This window comes from Coregonus lavaretus, assembly GCF_964263955.1.
Source record: "Coregonus lavaretus genome assembly, chromosome: 13".
In the NCBI taxonomy this organism is placed as follows: Eukaryota; Metazoa; Chordata; class Actinopteri; order Salmoniformes; family Salmonidae; genus Coregonus; species Coregonus lavaretus.
This window is the reverse complement of record NC_140000.1, coordinates 20,295,340-20,308,469: the sequence shown is the minus strand read 5'-3', so window position 1 is coordinate 20,308,469 and position 13,130 is coordinate 20,295,340. Positions and strand designations below refer to the sequence as shown.

General features: G+C 41.9%; 1 protein-coding gene across 1 annotated transcript; it reads right to left on the bottom strand.

Moving 5' to 3' along the window:
* Positions 1–5,996: 5,996 nt before the first annotated feature.
* Positions 5,997–12,534, bottom strand: LOC311139100 (death-associated protein kinase 2-like). The gene is made up of 11 exons (XM_084173986.1): positions 12,403–12,534; positions 10,335–10,556; positions 9,619–9,757; positions 9,308–9,437; positions 8,471–8,519; positions 8,318–8,344; positions 7,890–8,042; positions 7,732–7,777; positions 7,419–7,508; positions 7,124–7,210; positions 5,997–6,772 (listed from the first exon to the last, which is right to left on the bottom strand). The coding sequence occupies exons 1-11, from the start codon at positions 12,462–12,464 to the stop codon at positions 6,692–6,694; spliced, it is 1,086 nt and encodes a 361-aa protein (XP_084030112.1). The 5' UTR covers positions 12,465–12,534; the 3' UTR covers positions 5,997–6,691.
* Positions 12,535–13,130: the final 596 nt, after the last annotated feature.

Genomic DNA, 13,130 nt, shown 5'->3' with positions numbered 1-13,130 from the left:
CGTCCTGAGTCTTCGTGCTTCGTCTCTTCTTGGCTCTTCAGTCTAGTCATCCAGTCGCTGAAGAAAAAGGGAGGCTGATTGAGGGGAGGCATCCCCTCTTATAGGGACACCTGTACTCCTATTGGCTGTAGGTGTGTGCATAATTTTGTCTCAGGCTGCTGCTGCCGTAGGGCAGAGGGTAAACCACTAGGAGCAGAGCTCCCCTATGGGGCGGAGCTCCACGATATAGAACTCACTCTGTGGTTTGCATGTTTGACTTGTTATGCTGTCATGGAAACAACATGATGTCAAGTCAAAACAAAAAGATACCGCACCTAATGCGCTTGAGAGAAAAGGTGAAAGCACAAATACAGCCACATCATGTTTCAACCTTCTGTATTTTACAAGAATAATGTGTAACATTTTATTCATAGATACCACACTCTCATTGACATCACTGTCCTAAACACCTAGAATGAGAATAAGAAGGATTAAGACCTAAAGATTCATTAAGATGATCTGCATTGGGAGCCAAATGAATAGCTGTGTGTCAAATGCCTGGAACTGTTGCCTACTTCCTGGTCTGTTTTATGATGTAATCATAACTTCTTCTTTATTCTAGCTGAGCATAAACAAATGTAAAATGGAATCCATACCATGTGTATGAGAGTAGGACTGTGCTCAGAGCCCATTGAATTATGTAGTTACAGCACCCTCTAAAGGTGATGTCTTGTCAAGGCCATGGACATCACACTCTCTATAGGCCTCCTTTCGATGACAGAAAAATGAAACTTTTAAATATTGAATCCTTAGTGAGTGGTGTGTGTGTGTTGCATGCCTTTGAGAGCGAGAGATGAGAGCAGTAGGGAGGCTGTATACTTAATACATTCCTTCAACCATGTGTAGTGTATCATGCTTCATGTAATGAGGTTTAGATAACACTGATACAGACTCCAGCCCTGCATGGTACAGTACTGAACCACACCCCGACACCAGTGGTGTAAAGTACTTTAAAGTACTACTTAAGTCGTTTTTGGGGGTATCTGTCCTTTACTATTTATATTTTTTGACTACTTTTACTTCACTACATTCCTAAAGAAAATAAAGTACTTTTTACTTCATGCATGTTCCCTGACACCCAAAAGTACTCGTTACATTTTGAATATTTAGCAGGACAGGAAAATGGTCCAATTCACACACTTATCAAGAGAACATCCCTGGTCATCCCTACTGCCTCTGATCTGGCGGACTCACTAAACACAAATGCTTCATTTGTAAATTATGTCTGAGTGTTGGAGTGTGCCCCTGGCTATCCATAAATACCAAAAAATATTGTGCTCTCTGGTTTGCTAAATATAAGGAATTTGAAATGATTTATACTTTTACAGTTGATACTTAAGTATATTTTAGCCATTACATTTACATTTGATACTTAAGTATATTTAAAACCCAATACTTTTAGACTTTACTCAAGTAGTATTTTACTGGGTGACTTTCACTTTTACTTGAGACATTGTCTATAAAGGCATCTTTACTTTTAGTCAAGTATGACAATTGGGTAATATTTCACCACTGCACCACACTGAGGACCACCCTGACACACACATGTGAGGACTTCAGCGTGTGTGTGTGCATGCGTGTGTGCTTGCTAGTGTCCCCTGTAGCTCAGTTGGTAGAGCATGGCGCTTGCAACGCCAGGGTTGTGGGTTCGTTTCCCACGGGGGGCCAGTATGAAAAAATTTATGCACTCACTAACTGTAAGTTGTTCTGGATAAGAGCGTCTGCTAAATGACTAAAATGTAAAATGTGTGTTCTCATATGTGCTTTCCTGTGTTTGAAAGTGAATATGTGTGACTGTGAGCATGAGTTGAGGGACTGAAAACAAGAGTGATTAAATATACATGTGCCATTAGGTGATTGAGTGTATTAACAGACAGGTGCATCCCTCTGCATGGGCTAAAGGTAGGTAATGATGTCTCTGTGCCTACCTGCCTCGTCTTCTTCTCCCTATTCATATTTTAGCTCTCTTCCATTTCTCACATTCCTCTCCATTCGTCTGCCTTATCCACAACTTTTGAGAAAACTGTTTTTCTTTTGTCAAACCAAAAGGTCTTAAAGGGATACTTTGGGATTTTGGCATTGATCCCAGAGTCAGATGAACTTGTGGATACCATTTTTATGTCTCTGTGTCTAATATGAAGGAAGTTAGAGGTAGTTTCGCGAGCCAATGCTAACTAGCGTTAGACTTCCAGTCATTGTGCTATGGGTATCTGCTTTAAGACATGAGGACTTAAGGTGAACTGAATGGTTTGACTGGCCTACTGTCTACTGTCTCCCCCCTCTCCATACACCTCCTCTCTCCTTCTCTCCCCCATCTTTCACATTCCTCCTTTCTAACCATACACAGGACTCAGTCCAGGAATGTAAACAGGAGGAGGTGAAACAACTGGCATGTCATGTTTCTTTCTGAAGAATGATGTGTCATCCGCTCTTCCACCCCTCAAACATTTATCTCTTTAATCCAGCTTTACATTCAGGGTGCTCTAATGCACTCCAATGTTTCTACACAGTTGCTTCACATGTGCAATGTGTTGTATTACCCAGCATCCTTTGAATTCATGGTGTCAATGACTTATCTGCCTAATTAAAGGTTAGGCTTATTAACTGGGGTTGCGTAGGCCTATCGGGACCGTACGTACAACCATGCTGAAAATGTCTATGTGACCTTACGTCCATATAGCCTTTTAATATATATCTGTTGGCCCTGTTCCTCCTTTCACTGTCCTCTTTTAACTTCAAACCTTAGTGGCTCATATGAAGAGAGCTCCCATCGCAACATCCCATCCATCAGTGCCATCAATTGGGAACTTTTTATGACTCCTGTGACCCACCTAATATTTAACTTGAAAGTATGCAAACACACTTGATATACCGCTAATGTTTGTCTACCTTTAATCATTACCTAGCATCTTCTTACAGACCGACCAGACATTAGTTTATGTCCTTAGGGAAGGATGGGGAGAAAAACGTCATGTTACTGTCAATGTTGTTAACACAACTTGAATAAACCAATCTAAAATATCCCAGTCAAGCTGTTCTTTAAAATATATTTCAGTCAATTTGAGATTTTATTTAAACAACGTTTCCCTGGTTATACTGTAAATACAGTAGGCTGTCTGTGATACAGATGTGTCAGCATACAGATAGATGTTATCATGTCTGATAATGGTGTAAGTTGAATATTTACATTGTGTCAAACGAACCATGGTGATGAAATAAATATAAGTTCCAACCCATTTTAGAAAAGTATGGTCACCTTGGTAGGCTGCTACAAAATTCTTGGAGAACCTGGCTGGATGCCTTGAATGTCCCATGACTAAATAAATAAACTAGGCAACACATTGAAAATACACTGAACAAAAATATAAACGCAACATGTAAAGTGTTGGTCCTACGTTTCATGAGCTGAAATAAAAGATCCCACAAATGTTCCATACGACAAAAAGCTTATTTCTCTATTGTTTACATCCCGGTTAGTGAGCATTTCTCCTTTGCCAAGATAATCAATCCACCTGACAGGTGTAGCATATCAAGAAGCTGATTAAACAGCATGAACATTACACAGGTGCACCTTGTGCTGGGGACAATAAAAGGCCACTCTATATTGTGCAGTTTTGTCACACAACACAATGCCACAGATGTCTCAAGTTTTGAGGGAGTGTACAATTGGCATGCTGACTGCAGGAATGTCCACCAGAGCTGTTACCAGATAATTGAATATTCATTTCTCTACCATAAGCCGCCTCTAACATTGTTTTAGAGAATTTGGCAGTACGTCGAACCGGCCTCACAACCGCAGACCACGTGTATGGTGTTGTGTGGGCGAGCGGTTTGCTGATGTCAACGTTGTGAAAAGAGTGCCCCATGGTGGCGGTTGGGTTATGGTATGGGCAGGCATTAGCTACGGACAACGAACACAATTGCATTTTACATACCCTTGTCTTCCAAATGGACAATGACCCCAAGCATACGTCCAAATTTGTGGCAAAATGTCTTAAGGACAACAAAGTCAAGGTATTGGAGTGGCCATCACAAAGCCCTGACCTAAATCCTATAGAACATTTGTGGGCAGAACTGAAAAAGCATGTGCGAGCAAGGAGGCCTACAAACCTGACTCAGTTACACCAGCTCTGTCAGGAGGAATGGGCCAAAATTCACCCAATTTATTGTGGGAAGCTTGTGGAAGGCTACCCGAAACGTTTGACCCAAGTTAAACAATTTAAAGGCAATGCTACCAAATACTAATTGAATGTATGTAAACTTCTGACCCACTGGGAATGTGATGAAAGAAATAAAAGCTTAAATAAATCATTCTCTACTATTATTCTGACATTTCACATTCTTAAAATAAAGTGGTGATCCTAACTGACCTAAGACAGGGAATTTTTACTAGGATTAAATGTCAGGAATTGTGAAAAACTGAGTTTAAATGCATTTGGCTAAGGTGTATCATGTAAACTTCCGACTTCAACTGTACATACATTTAACAAATAGGTATAATATAAACCTGCATTTTAGACTTTTTAACGGACCTTTAGTTCATGGGCAGGTAAAAAATGTATAAATTACTTGCAAATGACTCACCGGTTTGGTGGCTGCACCTGCTGCGATAGCCTACTTTCCAACCAGCGCTCAGATGTAATGATTGTCCAATGCTTTTCACGTCTTCCCACGGTTTAGTCGGAAAAACTACAGTATAATACCATTTTAATTATATTTTTACCACAGTCTTGCTGATAAAAATTATAACATTTTACTTAGTCCAATTAATAAAAAGAAATACAGACAATCCGAATTCCCCAAACGTCTACAGGTAAAGTGCGATGTGTCACTTGATCTCGAGAAGGAAACCCGTTTGACGTTTTGTTTGTCTCGCTCTGTATGAGTCGCCACTCCCACGGTAATGCTTGGCTAGCCGTGTGTATCCTGTTACCCTGTTTCGCTAGACATGGCTGTTTGCGCATCTCCTCTCACCTGTATGTACAGTATGTGTGTGTGTTCGTGCGTGCGTATTACAAATATACTGTATACCCAGAACACTTATTACATTATGCATTCTTAATAACAAACTCACCTCTCTTGCATAATCGAGTGCGTCTGTTGGTGAGTCTATTTCAACCGGCATGCGCTCTGTAGGGTGCACATTGGAAGGAGAGAGGGCATGGGCAGATTCAGGAATTTACAGTGTGTGAAAGCTCTTTATTTCCTTGGCCCCCTCTCTCCAAGAATGCTGCTGAATCATTGGATCCTGCTCATCTTGGAAGTGCCAACTATTCAACCCCCGGTTTCAAAACCTCCATACCCTTGTACAAACCCAAAGGAAAATGGAGACAATTCCCCACCCTTTGATAAGAATATGAGGATGACAGCCTGGAACCAATTTAGAACATTTAGAATAAGAACTGAATGACTGAAGTTTGTAGGCTTCACTTCTTCTAAACAGTTTGTCTGTTACAATGAACTTTCACAATGATTGTGATGTTAAGTTTAGGTTCACTGTGATCAGGCTAGATACAAGTTGCAGTTCACTGACTATCTTGACCTCATGGTTCAAATATGGTAGCCTCATGTGCCACAGAAACTGATGACTCAACCCAGTGCAAGTAGTCTGCTGACTTTTTTAAATTGCGGGCTTTCAAAATAAACTTATATACTGTAATAGCTTAAACATCGTAGACTAACATTTTTTATTCACCATCACACAATTCACAAAACTAAAACATGTTTGTTGTCAGTATGAAACGCTCATTATTATAAAAAAAAATAGTTTGACCTTTGACATAAGCCAAAGATAGTTGAAATGTTCAATAAAGTATATCTACATTTTAAAGTTTGATAAGGCTTAAAAGCTCTACAAACTAAGACTACATTACACATGTCAATGTCAAACACTCAGTATCAAACATGGCTGTAACTGTGCATAGTAAAGTAGCTCTGTATAAACATATGATATCCAAATTATGACACATAATAAAATAATGTATCCACTTAAGGGCAGACTTAGAAAAACAGGCCTTGCATTTCCAATTGTATGGCATTGTATAGTTCCCTACTTGTTAAAAATAACTTTAATGTAAAACACTCAAATAACATTTGAGTAATTTTCTAGTTAATTGTATGAAATGCAAATGTCTAAGAAACTTAAATAAAATCATTTTGGATACAGTCAAAAATATCAGAACATGTGGTAGAGAATAAATAATAACCACATAATATTTTAATGCATATTAATTGTAATTGAGGGACAAACTATCCCGTAAACCTTCAAACCTAAACAAAAGTTTTGGCATTTTCAGACATTCTTTTGGTCAAACTTAAAAGGCACAGACAAATACGTTTCAGAAAATGTAAAAAGACTACACCTCGGTCAAATGGGGGTGAAGTGTAACAGAAGTGGTTTGGTAAACTACACTGGTTTGATCGGGAACCATGTCTGAGACATGAAGATTTAACTCCGTGGGCTAACACTGGCTTTAGGCACCTGCACATCACGGGTTCGTTACTCGTTTTGTCACTGCCATAGTCTGTCACTCTGTAACTCAGAGTATTGTTGATCCGTGCATCACTCACAAGAGGCTTCTCTCCATTTCCCCATGGTGGGATAGAGGCGGTCTGAGGCTATGTGGTGTATTAGTGCCCCCGGTGGTCTTATTTAGGAACTGCTGCTGAGTCTGCGGCGAATGAGAGAAGCAGGCTTGGTCTCAGTGTCCTCCTGGTCGCTCTCACACTGCCTCTGACAAGTGGACAAATGCAGAGATAGTCAGACATAAGCATATCAACAGCATCGTCGATATGTCGATATTGAGAGTATAATAAATGCTTTATAACAGTTCAAATAAAGGGATAGTGATATGATTATGAAATACGGGTGCAAAATTTCAGCCTGCTAGGGGTGTAGTTTTCCTGTTTTTGTTCCTTCCCTGGCATATAATTGATTAGTATATTACGATTGATTAAAATTGGTGTTATTGATTGCTCAGACAGTACACACAGCTACTTCTACAGGTCTTAGTCAGACTTTAAGAAAAGGACAGAAACCAGCATGTCCCCTGTTCTAGACCCAGTCCTTTGTGATCTCTCTCACCAGTTCCGGGTCCTCCTGGGATCTGCTTTTACACTGCAACTGCAGGCGAAATAGTCTGTTACACGCCCACACCATGTTATAGGACATCTACAGAGAGAGAAAGGGGGAGGATTTAAGAAAAGGAGAGCAGAACTTTGGAAAGAAAAAGGCAAATACAATGCAATACAATGTCTGGACCAGCAGGTGTCCCCCTCTCACCAATATTATAGGACTATTGCACACCAACGCAGAGACAGGGTAGGAGAAACTTAGAGGAAGCTACTTTGGAGTATTGAGATGCACCACTGGGACTCACCTTCCATTTCCTCTTGGCGTTGAACTTCTTGAAGCTTTTTATGTTGATGGACGATCGACTTCTGTTAGCCGCCTGTTTGCGCGTGAGGGGCTGATAAACAAGGAAATATATATAACATGATATTTTAATATACGTTTTGCCTTTATCCAAAGTGACATGCAGTTCACAGCTTTTCAGTGTGAAGCATACTCACAACTCAAGCTTCCCTACTCAAACTCAAACTCATACTCAAACCTTCAGCACAATAATGTGCTTATGTTGGGTTTATGTATTAAAGTTACCCCAATCAAATCACAATTCTCTCTTCTCTCACCTTGATCCAAGGGTGTACTAGACATTCATCCGCTGTCATTCTCTCTCTGTAGGAGGAACACGCATCATTAGGTAATACTTTGTTGCGTAGTATACAGAGGTTATAGACAATAACCATATCAATTACACTAATAAATGAATGAGTGATCATTTGTTTACATTGGGTCTTTGAGCAGCAGTTTCTCAATAAAGTCTTTGGCCATGATGCTGGTCTGGTTGAAATAGTTCTCTTCAAACTCATAGATCATCCCCACGATGTTCTTTAGTGTCTCCTCGTCATTATCTCCTTGAAAGGGGGACAAACCACTCAACCTGTAGAATAGGGGGATATTAGAGAATATGTGTAACTACCAGAGGAGGCTGGTGAGAGGAGTTATAAGAGGACAGGCTCATTGTAATGGCTGGAATTGAATTAATGGAATGGAGTCAAACATGAGGTTTCGTATGTTTGATACCGTTCCATTATTTCATTCCAGATATTACAATGAGCCCATCCTCCTATAGCTTCTCCCACCAGCCTCCACTTGTAGCTACGATATGTCAGCGATATGTAAAATTCAAATTGTCCGCTGGTTTTGTATACTCACAATATGTAGGTTATCACACCAATACTCCTGGAGAGGAAAGAGAAGAGAGATATGAGTGACTTTGTGAGCAGAAAACTATTTACCCTGACAGTCAAGGCGGCTGGGACATTTTTTTGTTGTTCTTCTAATGAATGACATTGCAGTAATGGTTACCACATGTCAGCTGCCTCACTCAGTGGTTCGTAGTTAATCACCTCAGGGGCTGGCAGGAGAACGGAAAGGGAGAAGGGGGTGAGAGAGGAAGAGAGAAAGGGAGAGATAATGAGATACACATAACACAATCCAGCCTTATCCAGAAAAACAGAGTATGTGTAAGAGAAGAAAATAATGGATAGTAAAAGAGAGAGACATGTTTTGTAAGGAGCTGAGAATAAAATAGAGGAGAGTGTAACTTCCTTTTGTCACAACTGTCACTGTGTCATTGTGTTGGGAAACACTAGGTGATGCTAACACTGCTGTTGCACAATATAATGGCATTCTCTCACAACAGACTTTAAATACTCAAAATAAATCCTAAAATCTTACAGTAAAACACATGAAAATGGCCAACTAATTGGGGAATGAGTGGGTTATGGCAGAACCCATGGCCCTACAATAATACCCATGCAACCCTCCTGCCCTTTCTTAAAGTAATCATTCCGTTACACTCTTTGTGTTGGCGACTCAGTTTGTATCATGTATTTCAGGTCTGTTGAAACTTCTCACCTAGTCACACATCTCTCTCTCACTATCCCCTGCGCCCCACCACACGCTCTGATGTCACATCCTGTCCACAACCACACAACTACCCCTTGGAAACTGTTTCCATGGAAACCTCAGCACCTTTCTAGAGGCTCAGGCTAAATAAAAACGCAAACAGACAGAAAGACACACTGTACACACGTGAAACATACACACCACAATCACACATTAACAAAATGCTCACACAACATGACCCACATACTGACTGACACAATTTCCACCAAACAAACACAGTCAGTAAACACTTACCAATGTACTGTGGGGTCCCAGATAGGCTCCTGTACTCCTCCCCCTGTTTGAGGTGGTGGGCCAGTCCAAAGTCAATGATCTTGATGTGAGGGTGTGGCATTGTCTTGTCAGCCAGCATGATGTTCTCTGGCTAAATGGAAAACAGAGAGTGTTACACACACAATGCCAAATCCTGACGGAATGAAAAACAGCCCAAATGGATTTAGGCAAGGGGCAACAGAGTCAGAAAAGGGGAGGCCCGTCCCACCTAATTCATGTTACGGGGAAACACTGCTTTCTCTCCGCTCTATTTCTATTCCTGTGTGTCTCACCTTGAGGTCAAAGTGGGCAATTTTCTTAGTGTGCATAAAGCCCACTCCCTTGAGGATCTGCTTCAGGAACTCTATGGCCTCCTCCTCAGACAGGCTCTCCTTCTCTGCTATGAAATCAAACAGCTCCCCACCACTGATACTAGAGCAGAGAGAGGGTGGGGGGGGGGGGGGGGGGGGGGGACAGTGAGAAAGAAGAGAGAGAAAAGGTACAAAAATGAAGTAGATGTAATTTTGTCAGGAGAATAGCTTTATCACCTACAGATGTAGGATCTTAATTTTGATCACCCTGTTGCAGGAGAACATTTAAAACTTGCAATATATTTCAGGTTTAAAAGGCTTCTGAAGTTAGTAATTTCCACTTTGAAATTAAGATCCTACATCTGTCGACTTATAATAACTAGACCAAGTTATGAAAAATTTCGCTTCAAGATCTCAAGGGGCTGTTGTTCAGTTAAATTCATAGGCTTTGAGTTGTCTGTCTGGCCTGGACTATTAGATTAGTGCCAGTAATGATAGGAGGATTAGATGGGCTGACGGGACCAAGTGCTTCTCATTGTGTTCCCATTAAACAAGGTGGGACAGAGCCTGCTGTGGGCATAGGGGGAGGGAAGACGGACGGACGGACGGACGGACAGACGGACAGACAGAGAGACAGAGAGACAGACAGAGACCAGCAGAAGTCTCTCCCTCCCTCCATCTGTCCCCACTTGACTCACAGCTCCACGATGAGCACCATCTCGGCGCGACTCTCAAACACGTCCCTGAGGGCCATGATGTTGGCGTGCTGCAGGCTCTGCAGTATCTCCACCTCCCTCTCCACGCTCCTCCTCTCCAGGCCCAGGCGGCTGCTGGCGCTCCGACGCAGCTTCAGGAACTTCCCCGCCCAGCGGACCCCGGACGCCCGCTCCAGCACCGCACGCACCTGCCCAAAGTGACCACTAGAGGGGGGCAGAGAGGGATGATATTGTAGGGAACTTTTGCATTGTGCTCTTATTACGCTGAACTACAGTCGTGGTCAAAAGTTTTGAGAATGACACAAGTATTGGTCTTCACAAAGTTCGCTGCTTCAGTGTTATGAGATATTTTTGTCAGATGTTACTATGGTATACTGAAGTATAATTACAAGCATTCCATAAGTGTCAAAGGCTTTTATTGACAATTACATTAAGTTTATGCAAAGAGTCAATATTTGCAGTGTTGACCCTTCTTTTTCAAGACCTCTGCAATCCGCCCTGGCATGCTGTCAACTAACTTCTGGGCCACATCCTGACTGATGGCAGCTCATTCTGGCATAATCAATGCTTGTCAGAATTTGTGGGTTTTTGTTTGTCCACCCGCCTCTTGAGGATCGACCACAAGTTCTCAATGGGATTAAGGTCTGGGGAGTTTCCTGGCCATGGACCCAAAATGTCGATGTTTTGTTCCCCGAGCCACTTAGTTATTACTTTTGCCTCATGGCAAGGTGCTCCATCGTGCTGGAAAAGGCATTGGTCGTCACCAAACTGTTCTTGGATGGTTGGGAGAAGTTGCTCTCGGAGGATGTGTTGGTACCATTCTTTATTCATGGCTGTGTTCTTAGGCAAAATTGTGAGTGAGCCCACTCCCTTGGCTGAGAAGCAACCCCACACATGAATGGTCTCAGGATGCTTTACTGTTGGCATGACACAGGACTGATGGTAGCGCTCACCTTGTCTTCTCCGGACAAGGTGTTTTCCGGATGCCCCAAACAATCGGAAAGGGGATTCATCAGAGAAAAGGACTTTACCCCAGTCCTCAGCAGTCCAATCCCTGTACCTTTTGCAGAATATCTGTCTGTCCCTGATGTTTTTCCTGGAGAGAAGTGGCTTCTTTGCTGCCCTTCTTGACACCAGGCCATCCTCCAGATGTCTTCGCCTCACTGTGCGTGCAGATGCACTCACAACTGCCTGCTGCCATTCCTGAGCAAGCTCTGCACTGGTGGTGCCCCGATCCCGCAGCTGAATCAACTTTAGGAGACGGTCCTGGCACTTGCTGGACTTTCTTGGGCGCCCTGACGCCTTATTCACAACAATTGAACCTCTCTCCTTGAAGTTCTTGATGATCCAATAAATGGTTGATTTAGGTGCAATCTTACTAGCAGCAATATCATTGCCTGTAAAGCCCTTTTTGTGCAAAGCAATGATGACGGCACGTGTTTCCTTGCAGGTAACCATGGTTAACAGAGGAAGAACAATGATTTCAAGCACCACCCTCCTTTTAAAGCTTCCAGTCTGTTATTCTAACTCAATCAGCATGACAGAGTGATCTCCAGCCTTGTCCTCGTCAACACTCTCACCTGTGTTAACGAGAGAATCACTGACATGATGGCAGCTGGTCCTTTTGTGGCAGGGCTGAAATGCAGTGGAAATGTTTTTTGGGGATTAAGTTCATTTTCATGGCAAAGAGGGACTTTGCAATTAATTGCAATTCATCTGATCACTCTTCATGACATTCTGGAGTATATGCAAATTGACATCATCAAAACTGAGGCAGCAGACATTGTGAAAATTAGTATTTGTATCATTCTCAAAACTTTTGACCACGACTGTACTCCTGTGATGCTAATAGGCCTAAAGCTTGTTTGAATTTGAGATGAGAGAGAGTAACAGAGTGGGGCATTGCACCTTTCTAGTACTATTTACTTAGAAGTGTATTCCTAGCTTTATATGTAAATTAAGTAAAGTTCCCCCAATTCAAATCAATTCAAATGAACATCAATTCAAGTCTAGCGCTGTTCCATTCTCTACTCCAAACCTTCTCACTCACCTGCCAAGCACCTCTCCAATCTCATAGTAGTCCTCCACATTCTGCAGCTTAATCTGAGCCATGCTTCCTCTTTTTCCCTCTCCTCCCCCCCTCACTCTTTTTCTGGTTGCGTATAGCAGCAAGATCGAGGCAGATAAACTATAAACGAATGGAAACAGACACAGACATAAATTGAAAAAGGCACACGCACGCACACTGACCCACACAACCATGGTCACTGGCAGATGTTTTGGGTTGGCGTGGGGGGGAGGGGGTTTGGAGGGATTTATCCACATTTATCATCCTCCCTACTTCGCGGCTATGCACACAACAGCGAAACCCCATGATTTGTATCACATTTGTTTTTTTAATCACTTTGCTGCGATTTTCACAAGTATGTGGTAGTTTCACAACAGTTAGTACAAAACTCAAAACAGATCCTCAAAAAGGCAGTTGTTTTAAACCACTAAGCACATTTTCAATTGACTCGATTCAATACTTAGCGTTGAAGATCTGCTCTGTAGTGCGATTGAAATCTAGGCCCCAATTCAATCTGTATTGCGAAAGTTCAGCGCTATAACGGTAAAGGTAATTTCTGATTGAGGCGACATATGCAGCGTTTACCGTGAATGCAGTCTCCCCGAACGTGGGAACATTGTCTTTAAATTTAAATCACGCTATAGCGATTTGATCACACATGGGATAGAAATTAGGGAAATTATATTTTTAGTCCATTTTTATGGGTAGTG

Bases quoted from the DNA above. Each gene is read 5' to 3' on its own strand.
- LOC311139100 (XM_084173986.1), bottom strand. From the start codon at position 12,464: ATGGCTCAGATTAAGCTGCAGAATGTGGAGGACTACTATGAGATTGGA. The intron at 10,557-12,402 runs GTGAGTGAGAAG...GCCCCCCTCTAG, and splicing joins ATTGGAGAGGTGCTTGGCAG to TGGTCACTTTGGGCAGGTGC. The intron at 8,345-8,470 runs GTAACCATTACT...TTTCCTCTCCAG, and splicing joins AGTGAGGCAGCTGACATGTG to GAGTATTGGTGTGATAACCT.